The 13,693-nt window shown below is 44.5% G+C and overlaps 1 protein-coding gene across 1 annotated transcript in view; it reads right to left on the bottom strand.

Annotated features, from left to right (window-relative positions):
- The window catches only part of ARFGEF3 (ARFGEF family member 3), a gene marked incomplete at its 5' end in the record, with an annotated part of 191,581 nt that extends 184,932 nt beyond the window's left edge, over window positions 1–6,649 (bottom strand). The window contains one exon of the mRNA XM_082634251.1: window positions 6,565–6,649. Within this exon, the coding sequence (XP_082490377.1) occupies window positions 6,565–6,649 (85 nt within the window). The remainder of the gene's footprint in view (window positions 1–6,564) is intronic.
- Window positions 6,650–13,693: the final 7,044 nt, after the last annotated feature.

A 13,693-nucleotide genomic window follows, 5' to 3' on the forward strand; every position in this document is an offset into this window, starting at 1 on the left:
TGTGAGAGACTTTCAAGTTCACAAAGCACTTTATGCAACAGCTCATCTCACACACATTTATGACATGGCAGATGAAACTTTTTAAAAATCATACTATAGTTAGGGATACTGACTGGGAGGCTCACCCCCAAGTCTCATAACTCTGACGTGGGTGTTCAGTACTTTACCATCGTTGTGGTAAAATTCACCCTCTTGCTGCCTCCAGTTGTTGAGATAATGAAACATTCACTATTCTCTTCAAAAATAATAACTGTTCTATTTCAATAGCTCCAACAATCCTGCACCCAATTCCAATATGTGCGTGTGTGTCTGTGTGTGTCTGTGTGTGTGTGCGTGCGCGCGCATCAGGGTTGGGGGGGGATGGTTTTCCCACACCAACAAGCAATTCCCTGACAGCAGCTGGGTGTCCTCCAATTTAACTCAACTCTGACACGAACTGGAGAGAGCATCAGATCCCACAGATTTGGGCTCAATCCTACAAGCCTATAACACCCCCCCGCACCCCATCTTCAGATGCCAATCTCAAGTCCGGTTGTCACCTGGGCTTCTGACACACTGGCTAGAAATTAAAGTTTCCAACAACCCCCTCCTTGGGTTTAATTAATTTGCTAGAATGGCTCACAGACCTCAGAGGAACTTTCACCTAGTAGATTACTGGTATGTTACAGAAGGATATAACTCAGGAACAGCCAGATGCTAGAGATGCATGAGGCAAGGTGTGGAGAAAGGGCAGAGAGAGTCCTTGCTCTCTGGGTGTACCACTCTCGCCAAATGTCCCTGTGTTCATCGGCCCGGGAAGTGCTCCAAACCCCATCCTTTGGGGGTTTTACAGAGGCTTCATTACATAGGCATGATTGATTGGCTACTGGTGTTTGAACTCAATCTTCAGCTCCTCTCCCCTCTGTGGAGGTCAGGGGGGCCCTCTGTGGAGGTCAGGGGGTGGGACTGAAAAGGATGGCTTTCCTGGCAGCCAGCCCCCATCCGTATGTGTGGTCCAACAATCACTTCATTAACCTAACAAATGACTCTATAGCTCCCTTCACTTGGGAAATTCCAAGGGTTTTAGGAGCTCTGAGCCAGAAACAGGGACCAAGACCAAATATATATATTTCTTATTATAAATCACAACATCACACACTCCAACCCGTCTCCAGTTTTTCTGTTCAAACTCTTGCCTTCTCTCTTCACTGGTTAGAGTCAACAAGCCCTGTCGACCTGAACTATTTTTATTGGGGAAGGAGAAACATCTCTCCCCACCCTGCCAACAGATCAGAGGGAACAGTGGACACCAAATGTACCCCTGAGACTCAGGGCTAAGAACAGGCCAAAACATGATGATAGTGTCTGGGCCCGCTGTGGTCCATGGGGCAAAACAGTGGGTGTAAGCCAGACAGTTAGCAAAATAGAAAGATGGATCAGCACGGTCGGTGATGCTGTGGTCACAAGGCCCAGGGAGGAATTAGAAGGACTGAAGTCAGTTCTTAAGATGAGACAGGATAATGAGAAAACAAAACCCTGAGATGCAGATGCAGGGAGTGAGTCTGCATCTCATGGGTGAGTCCAGGCCAGCAGTCAACAGGGCAGAGCCAGTGCCCAGGACAACTTGACGCTGTTTCCCAAGAGGGTCTGACGCTGAACAACCAAATCGCTGTGGTTTTCCTCATCACACAGAAGGGTTTATATTCAACTCAGGATGTGCAACAGTGCCCAACTCTGCAAGTGCTAACAGAGAGCTAGAGGAAAGGGAAAAGAGAAAGGCAGTCACAGAGCAGCCATAATGAGCCCATCCTGTTCCAGAAGGGACGCCGCGTAGGAAGCTGCATCGGGGGTGGCATGTCAGAGCACAGGTGAAGCCCAGGGATGTAAATGTGGGCATCGCATTCTCAGAAACTGAAGCTGTGGCTCTGAAAGTGTTCAACTCCAGTCGGGCAGCAAGTGAGAGACGAGAGCTCGTGGCTCATTCTTGGGACACGCAAACTTTTAGGCTGGGGAGGGGCCGGAGCTGCAAAGGGGACAGAGCAGCTCAAGAGGTCAGATCAAAACAGACGGGGTGTGGGCATGAGGCCAAGGTCAAGTGGGGGCCCAGTGTGGCTGAGACGCCTGGTAAGAGGGATGTGAGAATGGTCTGCTAGACGGAGGTCTGGGTACCGTATTCTTCAGTCGGTGGAAGAACAGAGGAGAAAGTCAGATCGCAGTGAGTTGAAAAGTAAGCAGGAAGTGAGGATGTGGACACAATCACTACATTCCCTTTTTTTTATTATTAATTTTTATTGGAGTATAGCTTCTTTACAATGTTGTGTTAGTTTCTACTGTACAGCAAAATGGATCAGCTATACATGTACACATGTCCCCTCTTTTTTGGATTTCCTTCCCATTTAGGTCACCACAGTGCATTACGTAGATTTCCCTGTGCCATACAGTATGTTTAGTTACATTCACTTTTTAAGAAGGTTAGCTGTGAAGGTAACAGATGCTGTGGCTGGAAGGAAAAGCGGGTGGAGAGAGAGACGGAAGGATGGTGGTTAGATAGACCATCCTTCTTCTCTTACTTGGTATTCAGGCTACTAATTTTCTTTCTCTTCTCCATTTTCCAAATCCATTCTACAGGAGCTCCCTGATATAGGCAAACACCTAAAGTTTCTAAAAGGGACATGGTCCAGTTCTAATGTTCTGCCTTTCTATTTCATCCTGCCATTCCCAGCTCCCAAACCTCCAGGATTGCCAGTGCTTGAGGGAGAATGCTATTCTTTCAGGCTCTCCACACGCTGACTCAGTCCCTTGTTCTTTTCTATTCCTTAGTCAGACCATTTCCTCACTGACAAAAGTATCTAACCTAGATAGCTTAAAATAGAGAAAAAGTACATACATGTTCCTTGCCCGTTATTATGCAGCCATTAAGAAAACTGATTTTCAGAGACATATTAATAATAAAGTAGAAGAAAAGCTGAAGTTAAAAAACAAGTAACAATCTGCCATATATGTATAACCCTTTGCAGAAGGGAAATACTCCAAAATGTGATTAGTGTTTTCTCTGGGTGGTGACATTATGGGTGATTTTAATTTTTTCTTTATAGTGTTCGAATATTTTTCAATATTCTAAAATGAGCATATATAACTAGAAAACAAGACAAATATCACTTAAAACCCAAATAAGACATTAACACGTTGATTTATTTATGTACTGAACACGTGCCTCTCATATTGTAGGTGCAGAAGCCACAGACAAGCATAAGCAACAGTCCCTATGCTCAAGAAGCTCACGTCTACACTGTAGACATTTGTTGCTTTGGTTGACTGGCATCCACTCCACTGCCTCTGAAGCAGCAAACCCTAATTTGTTTTGAGGAAGCCATCCTTCCCTGACTCTGGGATTTCTCTGGGCCTTGTAGCAAGCTAGCCCAGAGGACTGGTTCAGGGATACATACTCAACCCATCAGGACAAAGAGAGAACTGTGACACAAAGGACTGGGTGGGAGTGACTGGAAGAGCCCCACTGTCTTGAGATGATCCCATGATAGGCCAAGTGGGAAATGACCCCTTTCTCCTGTAAAGGCCTAAAGGCGGAGATACTCTCTCTCCCTCTTCTATGACAGTTTTAATGGGAGATGACTCCTCTCTCCTGTGATGGTCTAAATGTCTTTCTCCTATAATAGTCCAAGCGGGAGATGAGCTCTTTCTTCTGAGATGGAATAAGGGTGAAGATGACCCCTCTCTCCAATGGTACGTTTGATAAGAGATGACTCTTTCCTGGGATGGTCTACATGTCATGGTGACCCCTCTTCCCTATAATGGCCCAAGTGTAAGATGACCCGTCTCTCCTATGATGGTCTAAGTCAGAGACGATCCCTCTCTCCTGAGATGGTCTAAGTGTGCTGATTCATGAACCCAAAGCTGTGGAGTGTTCATCATCCCAAAAGAGCACAGCGAGGTCCTTGAAACAGTATCTAATTCCTGAACCAAACTCAACCTATAGCTCGCCTTCCAAGGGGTATTTAGTTCATAGAGTGAATACATTCTATTTTGCTTAAGTCTGCTTGAATCCGTTTTTTTGGTCTCCTGAATCCAGTATATTTCTCAATCATCCTGCCCCTCAAAGAGTAGCTTTGTGCATAACCAACTATAATCCCCAGCAGCAGGTGCTATACGAGGGTCCTGAGAGCAGGGCTCAGAGCCCAGAGGAGCAACTGATTCGACTGCAGAGCTCAGGGGAGGCTTTGTATGTGAGCTGGGCCTTGGGATTCTGGAAAGGGAAGCTGTGGCAGAAGGGCGAGCACAAGCCCAGGCAGAGAAGTGGGCAGCACACAGCATGTACAAGAAAGTACACGGCTTACTGGGGACCGACGAACCCTTGCTGTGGGGGCGATGGGAAAGAAGGCTGGGGCTAGATTCCAAAGAGCATTCTAAGGAATTCACACTTTACTCTAAAAAAAAAAAAAAAGTATGGGGGTTGAGGAGTGAAAAGCATTTTATAGCAAAAAAAAAAAAAAAAAAAAAAAGATGGAACAGTGGAAAATGGACTGGAGTGGGAAAGAGAACAGGAAACCATACCTTCATGTCTTTGTTTCTGCCTCTTTCTCCCTCCAACATACCCTTCTAACAAACTAATTATAGGGAGAGAGCATTTTATTCATCTTTCTATCCCCACTGCTCAGTACAGAGAAGGTCTTCATAAATCTTTGCTACATAAGTGAAGAAGAGAAGAAACCCACAGCTTACCCATTCTCCAAGTCCAATTTACTTCAAAAGCCCCACCAGCTCACACCAATCCCCCCAGCACACCCCTGACCCCACATTCATCCCCGCTTCTTTGATCTCTTTTCCTGGTTCACTCATTCCAACCTGCACAAGGAATTCCCCGCGCTGTTATTTAACTGTTTTATGAGCTCCCATCCCTTCTTGCTCACGAAGAACAGCCACTGGGAAAAGAATCACATCTACTCTTCCAGGCAGGCTGGACTCCAGGCTCTGCTCAGATCATCCACCTGCCTCAGCTCTGGGCTTCCCGGTCACTTCAAGGACCTAAACTAGGCAACACTGCACTTTAACTGAACAAGATGTTGAGTATCAACATTAAAATTAAAAATACTAGATTCCTCTCCTCCTCCCTGTTAATTAAATCTGCTTAACTTACGGCAAAAATAATAATGGGTACAAGAAATAGCATGTTTAGAGTGCAGTCGGCCCTGCTTTATTATGTTACCCGGCCATCTGTGACCCTTCATTAGAGGCTTTTGAGAATCTACCCTGATCACTCTGCTGAATGACAATGGCAATGCAAAAATAGTACTGTGGCTTTAAGAGTCTTGCTTCTCACTTATGTACCTGGTCCATCTTTTTTTTCCTCTAACAGTAAACAAATGGTCAAGTTCTGATTCTGCCTATGAGATGAACTTCCTAGACAACGTTCTAGGAAATTTTGTGATGATAGGCAGACATAAAAAAAAAAAAATGATGTGGCTGTGATTGTTTGTACACACACGCTCACACATATGTGAATTCAGACCTTCTAAGTATTAACCGAGTCACCACCGAAAGCACCATCAGCATTCTCCATTTAGTGAAAAACCTGCTAATAGCCCTTCTCTATCTCTTTTCAGGCTGTACCACAGTACAGTGTCATGACAAGCACTGATGGCTCTTTGGCTGAGAGAGAAAGGGATTCAATTGTATGTTTTAATTAAGTGGCAACTGAGGAATCACACGCAGGCTTGGGCAAGGCCAGAGGCCAAGAGAGCTGCCCTGGTTTCTCCTTCGCCTTTCCTTGTTTTTCTCCTAAAGCATCTCTGTCACCTAAGCATGCTCCTGATCCCTCTGCATTCCCACCCAGACAATTTTGATTTCCCACGGTCTTGCCTAATTGGAATGTCATTCAGTTTTCTCCGAGGTTGAGTTCTACAACCTGAGTCTGATGGGAAACACACATTTGCTACCTGGAACTTCTTTCAATGCTTGCACAGCTCACAAATCTAAAATCCCACCTGTCTGAAAGGTAGACAACAGAATTGCAGAGGCAACACCATCCACCCGTACGTTATTCTTCATGTAGAATAACCATGAAGGCTGATACTTAACAAGCTGGCCTCTATCAGGAAAATCAAATTAAATAAGCTATTCCTTCCCGGTTACACTCGCCAAGGTTTTGAGATCGGGGTTGATGGTTCAACTTCCCTCTTGCCCACAGGCGCTTCGGAATCAGGCCCCTGGATTCCCCACCGGCTTGCGGTCCTGACTCGGAGATGGGTGACCACCGTCCGCCGTGCTGGGGATCTGAAGAAAGGGGCCGCCCGCAGGGGAGGACGGCGTTTCCCCGTTAAGGTTTGGAAGAAGATAAAGAGACCAGAGGGGAGGCGGATGGATGTCAACGCCCGAACCCAAATTCGCATATCACACATCAGTTTACCGAGGCAACTCTCGCAATTGCGCGAAATGCTTCGGTCACAGATGCTCAGCGAAAGCCCCCCACGCAGAGGGGCCATTGCAGCCAGCCCGCGCGACCCTCCAGCGGTGGCGAGCAGGACCCACCGGCAGGTGCCCTACGCCCCGCGCCCCGCTCGGCGCGCTTACCCAGGGCCCAGGTGCAGCTCTCTTTGATGGCTTTGTACTTGCTCCCGGACGCTTCCTTCTGCAGCTTCCTTAGGATCTCTTCCATCTTGACCTTCGCCGGGGGCCAGCCGCAGACAGCAAGGGGAGCGCACGAGAGGCCCGGAGGGGACGCCGCCGCCACCGCAACCCGGCCCTGGGCGCCTAGGCGGCCGCTGCGCTCGCCCCGCTCCGACCCCGCGCGGCGGCTGATGAATCACGCCCGCTCCATGCCGCCGCCACGTCAGGCCCGGAGCCCCGCCCGCCGCCCCGCCCGCCCGGTCAGGTGCGCCCAGCGCGCGGCGACGGCCACGGCCACGGCGGGCTGGGGATCGGAGGCCGCGACTCGGCCCCGGCCCCCGAGGCGGTCCCGGGGGGCACGGAGGCTCGCGGAAAGGTGGAGGTGGACGTCCTGGGCTGGCTCGCAGGCTGGGCGTTGGCCGGGCTCGGCCCGAGGGAGCGTCGGGCAGCGGCCGGCAGCAGGCGGGGAGGGGCCTCGTCGCTGCTCCCGCCACACCCCCATCCGGGGCGGGCGGAGTTGGGGCGGCCCGGCCCCGGCTCGCGGAGATCCCGGCGCCGGGTGGCGTGGCGCCCTCTGCGTCCCGCGGTCCAGGTGCTGCTCCCTCGTTAGTGATGAGCAGCTCTTCTGGGCCACCCTCTGTGCCAGGCTCGGTGCCAGGCTCGGCGCCACCTGTGAATAGACTGTGATTCTGCCCAACCATGTATTCCACACCATCTCGCGTGTGTGTATGTGTGTGTGATGAACATCCTCATTATACACAGGTTAAGGTACTTCCCAAAGCAACAAGATTTGGACTCGAAATACTCTTGCATCCAAAACCCCTTTTAAAAATCTCTCTTTCTTCCCTTTCCCTTCCTCTGTTGACCTGAATTGTTTTCCTCTGAAGAAAAATAAAGGCGGGGGCGGGCGGGGGAGTGGCGCACAAGGGCTACGTGACTTGGGTAGGGGTGGGAGAGGTGGACAGAGAAAGCTTCCGCAATGAAGAACCTCCAGGCTGAACTTGGGAGGCGGACGTGGGGGGCCGGATGGGGAAGGCAGTGTGAGGCAGGGCCTCTACTCTTGAGAGGGCACCTGTGTTTCAGGAACTTCAAGTCGGGTTCAGCGATGGGAGCCCTAGGATGGTTGCTGCAGGAAGAAAGGAGAGGAAAGCAGGAGTCTTATTTGCAGTCTCATTTTTTTCCCTGTTGTGAAAGCTGTGGTTGGGAACTAAGAAAGGATTTTAAGCATTTTTGTTTTCCTTTAGAAATGTAACTGTAGTGGTAGTGAGGAAGTTAAATTTCAGAGGAGTAGACTGGCAGCTGTGAAAAGAGTAAGAAGATTCTGCAGTAATGTAGAAATAAGTTAAGCCAATGATAGATGGAAAGGAACAGAGGAAAATATAGCAAGAGATATTTAAGGTGTCGAAGCAGTAGGATTTACCGACTGATTGAGGTAGTAACATATGGGATAACTTCCAGGTTTCTTGTTTGGGAAAATGGGAGGATGGTGGCCCCATCCTCCAAGTTAAAGAACAGAGGAAGAGAAGGGTTTGGAATCCAGGGGGTATATGAGTTCAGTTTTGAACACGTTTAGGTTGAAGTTGTAATGAGATACCATAAGGTGTTTTGTTTATGGGCAGGAACTCAGGACAGGGCTCCGAGATAGACATGAGGATTTGAAACCATCAAATATTGAGAATTGTTAATGCCTAGGATTTGGCAAAGTTTGCTGGGAGGCAGTGGATCAAATGGGAAGAGCAGGAGGCCAGAGAGGAAACTGGGGGCCTCTTACCCTCAAATGATGGGCAGAGGAGCAAGTGCGCACAGAGGAGGCTGAGAAGGAGCAGTCAGAAACCCGCAGCGCAGGAAGGAGGGCAGCCAAGAAAGGCAGTGTCACAGGAGGGTGTCCAACAGATGGGGGGTGTTCAGACTGCTGCTTAAGCCCTCTCGGTAGTGAGGAGGCAAAACTTGCAAAGTCCAGCCCCCTAGGGACCCTTCTACTCACATCCACACACCTTATGAAACCATCATTTGAAGAAGGGTTTCCAGTGCTAAAAAAAAAAGTTCAAAAACACTGTAGTCGATAATATAATTATGTTAGACTACATTGTTAACTATTTGGAAATATACACAGAGAGAGAGAGAGAGATCACAAATATATACCATATAGAAAAATAAATTACAAATGTGTTAATGTGTTAAAGAGTTAAATTTAAGAATTGAACCATAGAAGGTTTAGAAGAAAACGTAAGTAAATATACTTATCTTAATGCATTAAGATTATTTCTACTAAACCAGCTAAGGAAGAAACTGAAAGGCAAACAGATTTGACTATTTCAGTATGTAGAAGCTTTATGTCAAAAGTTCCATACAAAAAATAAAAAGCAAATGACATTCTGACGAGCAGATTGAAACGAGAGTAACTCACCGGCTTCCCCAGTGGCGCAGTGGTTGAGAGTCCACCTGCCGATGCAGGGGACACGGGTTCGTGCCCCAGTCCGGGAAGATCCCACATGCCATGGAGTGGCTGGGCCCGTGAGCCATGGCTGCTGAGCCTGCGCGTCCGGAGCCTGTGTTCCGCAACAGGAGAGGCCACAACAGTGAGAGGCCCGCGTACCACAAAAAAAAAAAAAAAAAAAAAAACCCAAAAATCTACAAACAATAAATGCTGGAGAGGGTGTGGAGAAAAGGGAACCCTCTTGCACTGTTGGTGGGAATGTAAATTGATACAGCCACCATGGAGAACAGTGTGGAGGCTCCTTAAAAAGCTAAAAATAGAACTATCATACAACCCAGCAATCCCACTACTGGGCATATACCCTGAGAAAAGTATAATTCAAAAAGTGTCATGTACCACAATGTTCATTGCAGCTCTATTTACAATAGCCAGGACATGGAAACAACTTAAGTGTCCATCGACAGATGAATGGATAAAGATGTGGCACATATATACAATGGAATGTTACTCAGCCATAAAGAGAAACAAAATTGAGTTATTTGTAGAAAGAGAAAAATAAATACCGTATGCTAACACATATATATGGAATCTAAAAAAAAAAAAAAAAAAAAAGCTTCTGAAGAACCTAGGGGCAGGACAAGAATAAAGACACAGACGTAGAGAATGAACTTGAGGACACGGGGAGGGGGAAAGGTGAACTGGGATGAAGTGAGAGAGTGGCACTGACATATATACATTACCAAACATAAAATAGATAGCTAGTGGGAAGCAGCCACATAGCACAGGGAGATCAGCTTGGTGCTTTGTGACTACCTAGAGGGATGGGATAGGGAGGGTGAGAGGCAGATGCAAGAGGGAGGAGATATGGGGACATATGTATACATGTAGCTGATTCACTTTGTTATAAAGCAGAAACTAACACACCATTGTAAAGCAATTATACTCCAATAAAGATGTTAAAAAAAGTAAACGATTTTTTAATACATTTTAAGTAATTTGTATAATATATAGTGTACCCTTGTATAAAGATAAAAATTGAATACCCAAAATAGATAATATTAATAATTATTAACATTGAAAAATGATTCCTTTATTTGCAAAACAGTTTTCTGTTTTAGTAATAATTAGTATGTACTATAATGTGATACATTTGGACTTTTGCTTCTGGCTATGATAACAGCAGCTTATATTGGAACACACTTACTGTTGAAAGCAATTGCAAAACTGTATTTAAAATATTAAAAGCATTGTTTGAAGGCATCAAAAGCAACCAAGACTGCCAGGACTTGAAGGGCCAAGATCCTAGAGTGAAGGGGAATGCACAAAAGTGAGCCAGATGTTTACAGTTACTTTTTCCCCTTGGAGCACTTGCTAGTTCACATCATAGCACATAGAGGCCAAGCTGAAAATGGTAATCTAGAGATGCGAGAGTTCTCAAGGTATGGGATGACGAAAATTTTAGTTCTGAGTTATTAAGGCAATTAGAACTTGAGGAACCAAGATGGTAGGGAAAGGGGAATCACACAAACTTAAGGCTACATAAAATTATATATAACATTAGAAACAATAAAATAACCCCCAAAAGCTTGACATCTACTCATTAATAAAATTTTAATGAACAGCCTTTCTCATAGTTGTGATAAATCTGTGTGTGTAGATGTGTATATGTATGTGCAAATATTGGTATACTTTTATGCAAATGAGGTAACATTATACATGTTCTTATACATTCTGCCTCTTTTCACTCAATGTTTTGTCACAGACAAGTCTTCCTTTTTAATGGCTGCTTATTATTCCTGTTGTATGACTCAGTCTATATTGTTGGTTCCAGATTTTACTATTATAAAGAAGACTTCAATGAACATTTAGTTATTATATTACTTCCCTACCTCCCTACATACCTTCCTAGAGTAAACTCCTAGAAGTAGAAGTGCTGAGTCAAAAAGCATACACAGGGCTTCCCTGGTGGCGCAGTGGTTGGGAGTCCACCTGCCGATGCAGGGGATGCGGGTTCATGCCCTGGTCCAGGAAGATCCCACATGCTGTGGAGTGGCTGGGCCCATGAGCCATGGCCGCTGAGCCTGCGTGTCCAGAGCCTGTGCTCCACAACGGGAGAGGCCACAACAGTGAGACGCCCGTGTACTGCAAAAAAAAAAAAAAAAAAAAAAAAAAGCACACACAGTAAAAGGGTTTGACAACTTATTGCCAGAATATGATCAAGGTACACGGATATCTGCTTCCACAAACAGTGCAGGAAAGAACCAGTATTGCTATTCTTCAGCATCACAATGTATTGAAAATTCCTCAGAAGGTTAGAGAAAGAGCCCTACAACATATTATGGAAGCATTTATTATTCCTCAACAATGTGTCCATCTGAGATTCTGATTCCGAAGCAAGCGCCAAAAAGAAGGACAGGACATAGACCCGAGATAAGAATGCTCCAGTCACCACTTCTATTCAACTGTATACTGACTAAAGATCTCAGGCAGCATAATGAAACAAGAAAAAAAGTACAAGAATTAGAAAAGGAATAAATGAAATAGTCATTATTTGTAGGTGATATAATTATTTACAAGGAAAATCTAAAAGAATCTACAGATAAATTTTCAGAAATAATAAGGGTTTAGCAAGATTTCTAGATATAGTATTAATATAAAAAGACAATTGCATTTCTATTCACGAGCAAAACCCCCCAAAAAATTAGTAGCATAAATAATATAAAGCATCTAGGAATAAGTATAAGAAAACGTGTGCAAGTCCTTTGTTCAGAATACTCCAAGTCTTTACTGAAGAATTTTAAGGAGGTCCAAGAAAATGGAGAGATATACCTCATTTGTATAAAGAAGATGAAATATTGGGTAATAAGCAATTCCAGTGAAATTCCCAACAGGTGTTTTCATGGAGCAGAAATGGATGACTTTAAAATTCATTTTGCCCCTTTGTCATAAATTAATTGAGCATATGTGTGTTGGTTTATTTCTGGGCTCTTTATTGTGTTCCATTGACCTATATGTCTGTTTTTATGCCAATACCATACTGTTTTAATTACTATAGCTTTGAATATAGTTAAAGTAATATAGCCAAGGATGTACAATGGGGTAAGTATGGTCTTTTCAATAAATAGGTTGGGAAAACTGAACAATGATATGCAAAAGAATGAAACTTGACCACTGTCTTACACCATGCACAAAAATTAACTAAAAATGAATTAGAGATTTGACATCAGACATGAAGCCATAAAACTCCTAGAAGAAAACATAGGCAGTAAGTTCCTTAATGTATGTCTTGGCCATGATTTTTTGAATCTGACACCAAAAGCAAAAATAAACAAGTAGGACTACATCAAACTAAAAAGCTTCTACCCAGCAAAGGAAACTATCAACAAAGTGAAAAGGTAACCTACTGAATGGGAGAAAATATTTGCAAATTATACATCTGTTAAGGGGTTAACAATAAAAATACACAAAAGCTCATACAACTCAATTGCAAAAAAATTCAATTAAAAAGTTGGCAGAAGATCTGAATAAACGTTTTTCCAAAGAAAACACCCAAATGACTAACAGGTACATGAAAAGATGCAGAACATCATGGATCATCAGAAAAATGCAGATCAAAACCACAATGAGATACCACTTTACACATTTTAGAATGGCTATTATCAAAAAGACAAGAAATAATAAGTGTTGACAAGGATGTGGAGAAAAGGGAATGCTTATGCACTGTTGGTGGGAATGTAAACTGGTGCAGCCACTGTGGAAAACATTTTGGACATTCCCCCAAAATTAAAAAGTAAAACTACCATGTAATGCAGCAATTCCACTTCTTGGTAGTTGTCTGAAGAAAATAAAAACATTAACTCAAAAAGATATATGAACTGCCATGTTCACTGCAGCATTATTTACAATAGGCAAGATATGGAAATAAACTAAGTGTCCACTAGTGGATGAATGGATAAAGAAGATGTGGTATACATACACAATGGGATATTATTCAGCCATAAAAAAGAATGAAACTTGCCATCTGTGACAACATGGATGGACCTCAAGGACATTACACTAAGTAAAATAAGTCAGACAGAGAAAGACAAATACCATATGATCTCACTCATTTATATGTGCAATCTAAAAAAAAACCCAAAACAAAAACCACCAAGCTCACAGATATAGAGAACAGATTGGTGGTTGCCAGAGGTGAGGGGTGGGGGTGTGGTGGGAGAAACGTGTGAAAATTTTTAAAAAATAAAAATAAGTTTAAAAAAGAAAGTAAAGGGACTTTGTAAGATCTTATGATCAAATTAAAGGAAAAGGTTTTAAGTTTGATTAGCTATGCATATTGCTATAAAAACCAATATCAAAAAGAAATCAGTCTTGAGATTAGGAGCCAAGAGGGCAGAGTAGAAGGATGTGCTCTCACTCCCTCTTGTGAGAACACCAGAATCACAACTAGCTGCTGGACAATCATCGACAGGAAGACACTGGAACTCACCAAAAAAAGACACCCCACATCTAAAGACAAAGGAGAAGCCATAGTGAGACAGTACGAGGGGCGCAATCACAGTAAAATCAAATCCCATGACTGCTGGGTGGGTGACTCACAGACTGGCGAACACTTATGAAACAGAAGTCCACCCACTGCAGTGAAGGTTGTGAGCCCCA

The sequence above is a fragment of the Mesoplodon mirus genome (assembly GCF_964341445.2).
Source record: "Mesoplodon mirus genome assembly, chromosome: 10".
In the NCBI taxonomy this organism is placed as follows: Eukaryota; Metazoa; Chordata; class Mammalia; order Artiodactyla; family Ziphiidae; genus Mesoplodon; species Mesoplodon mirus.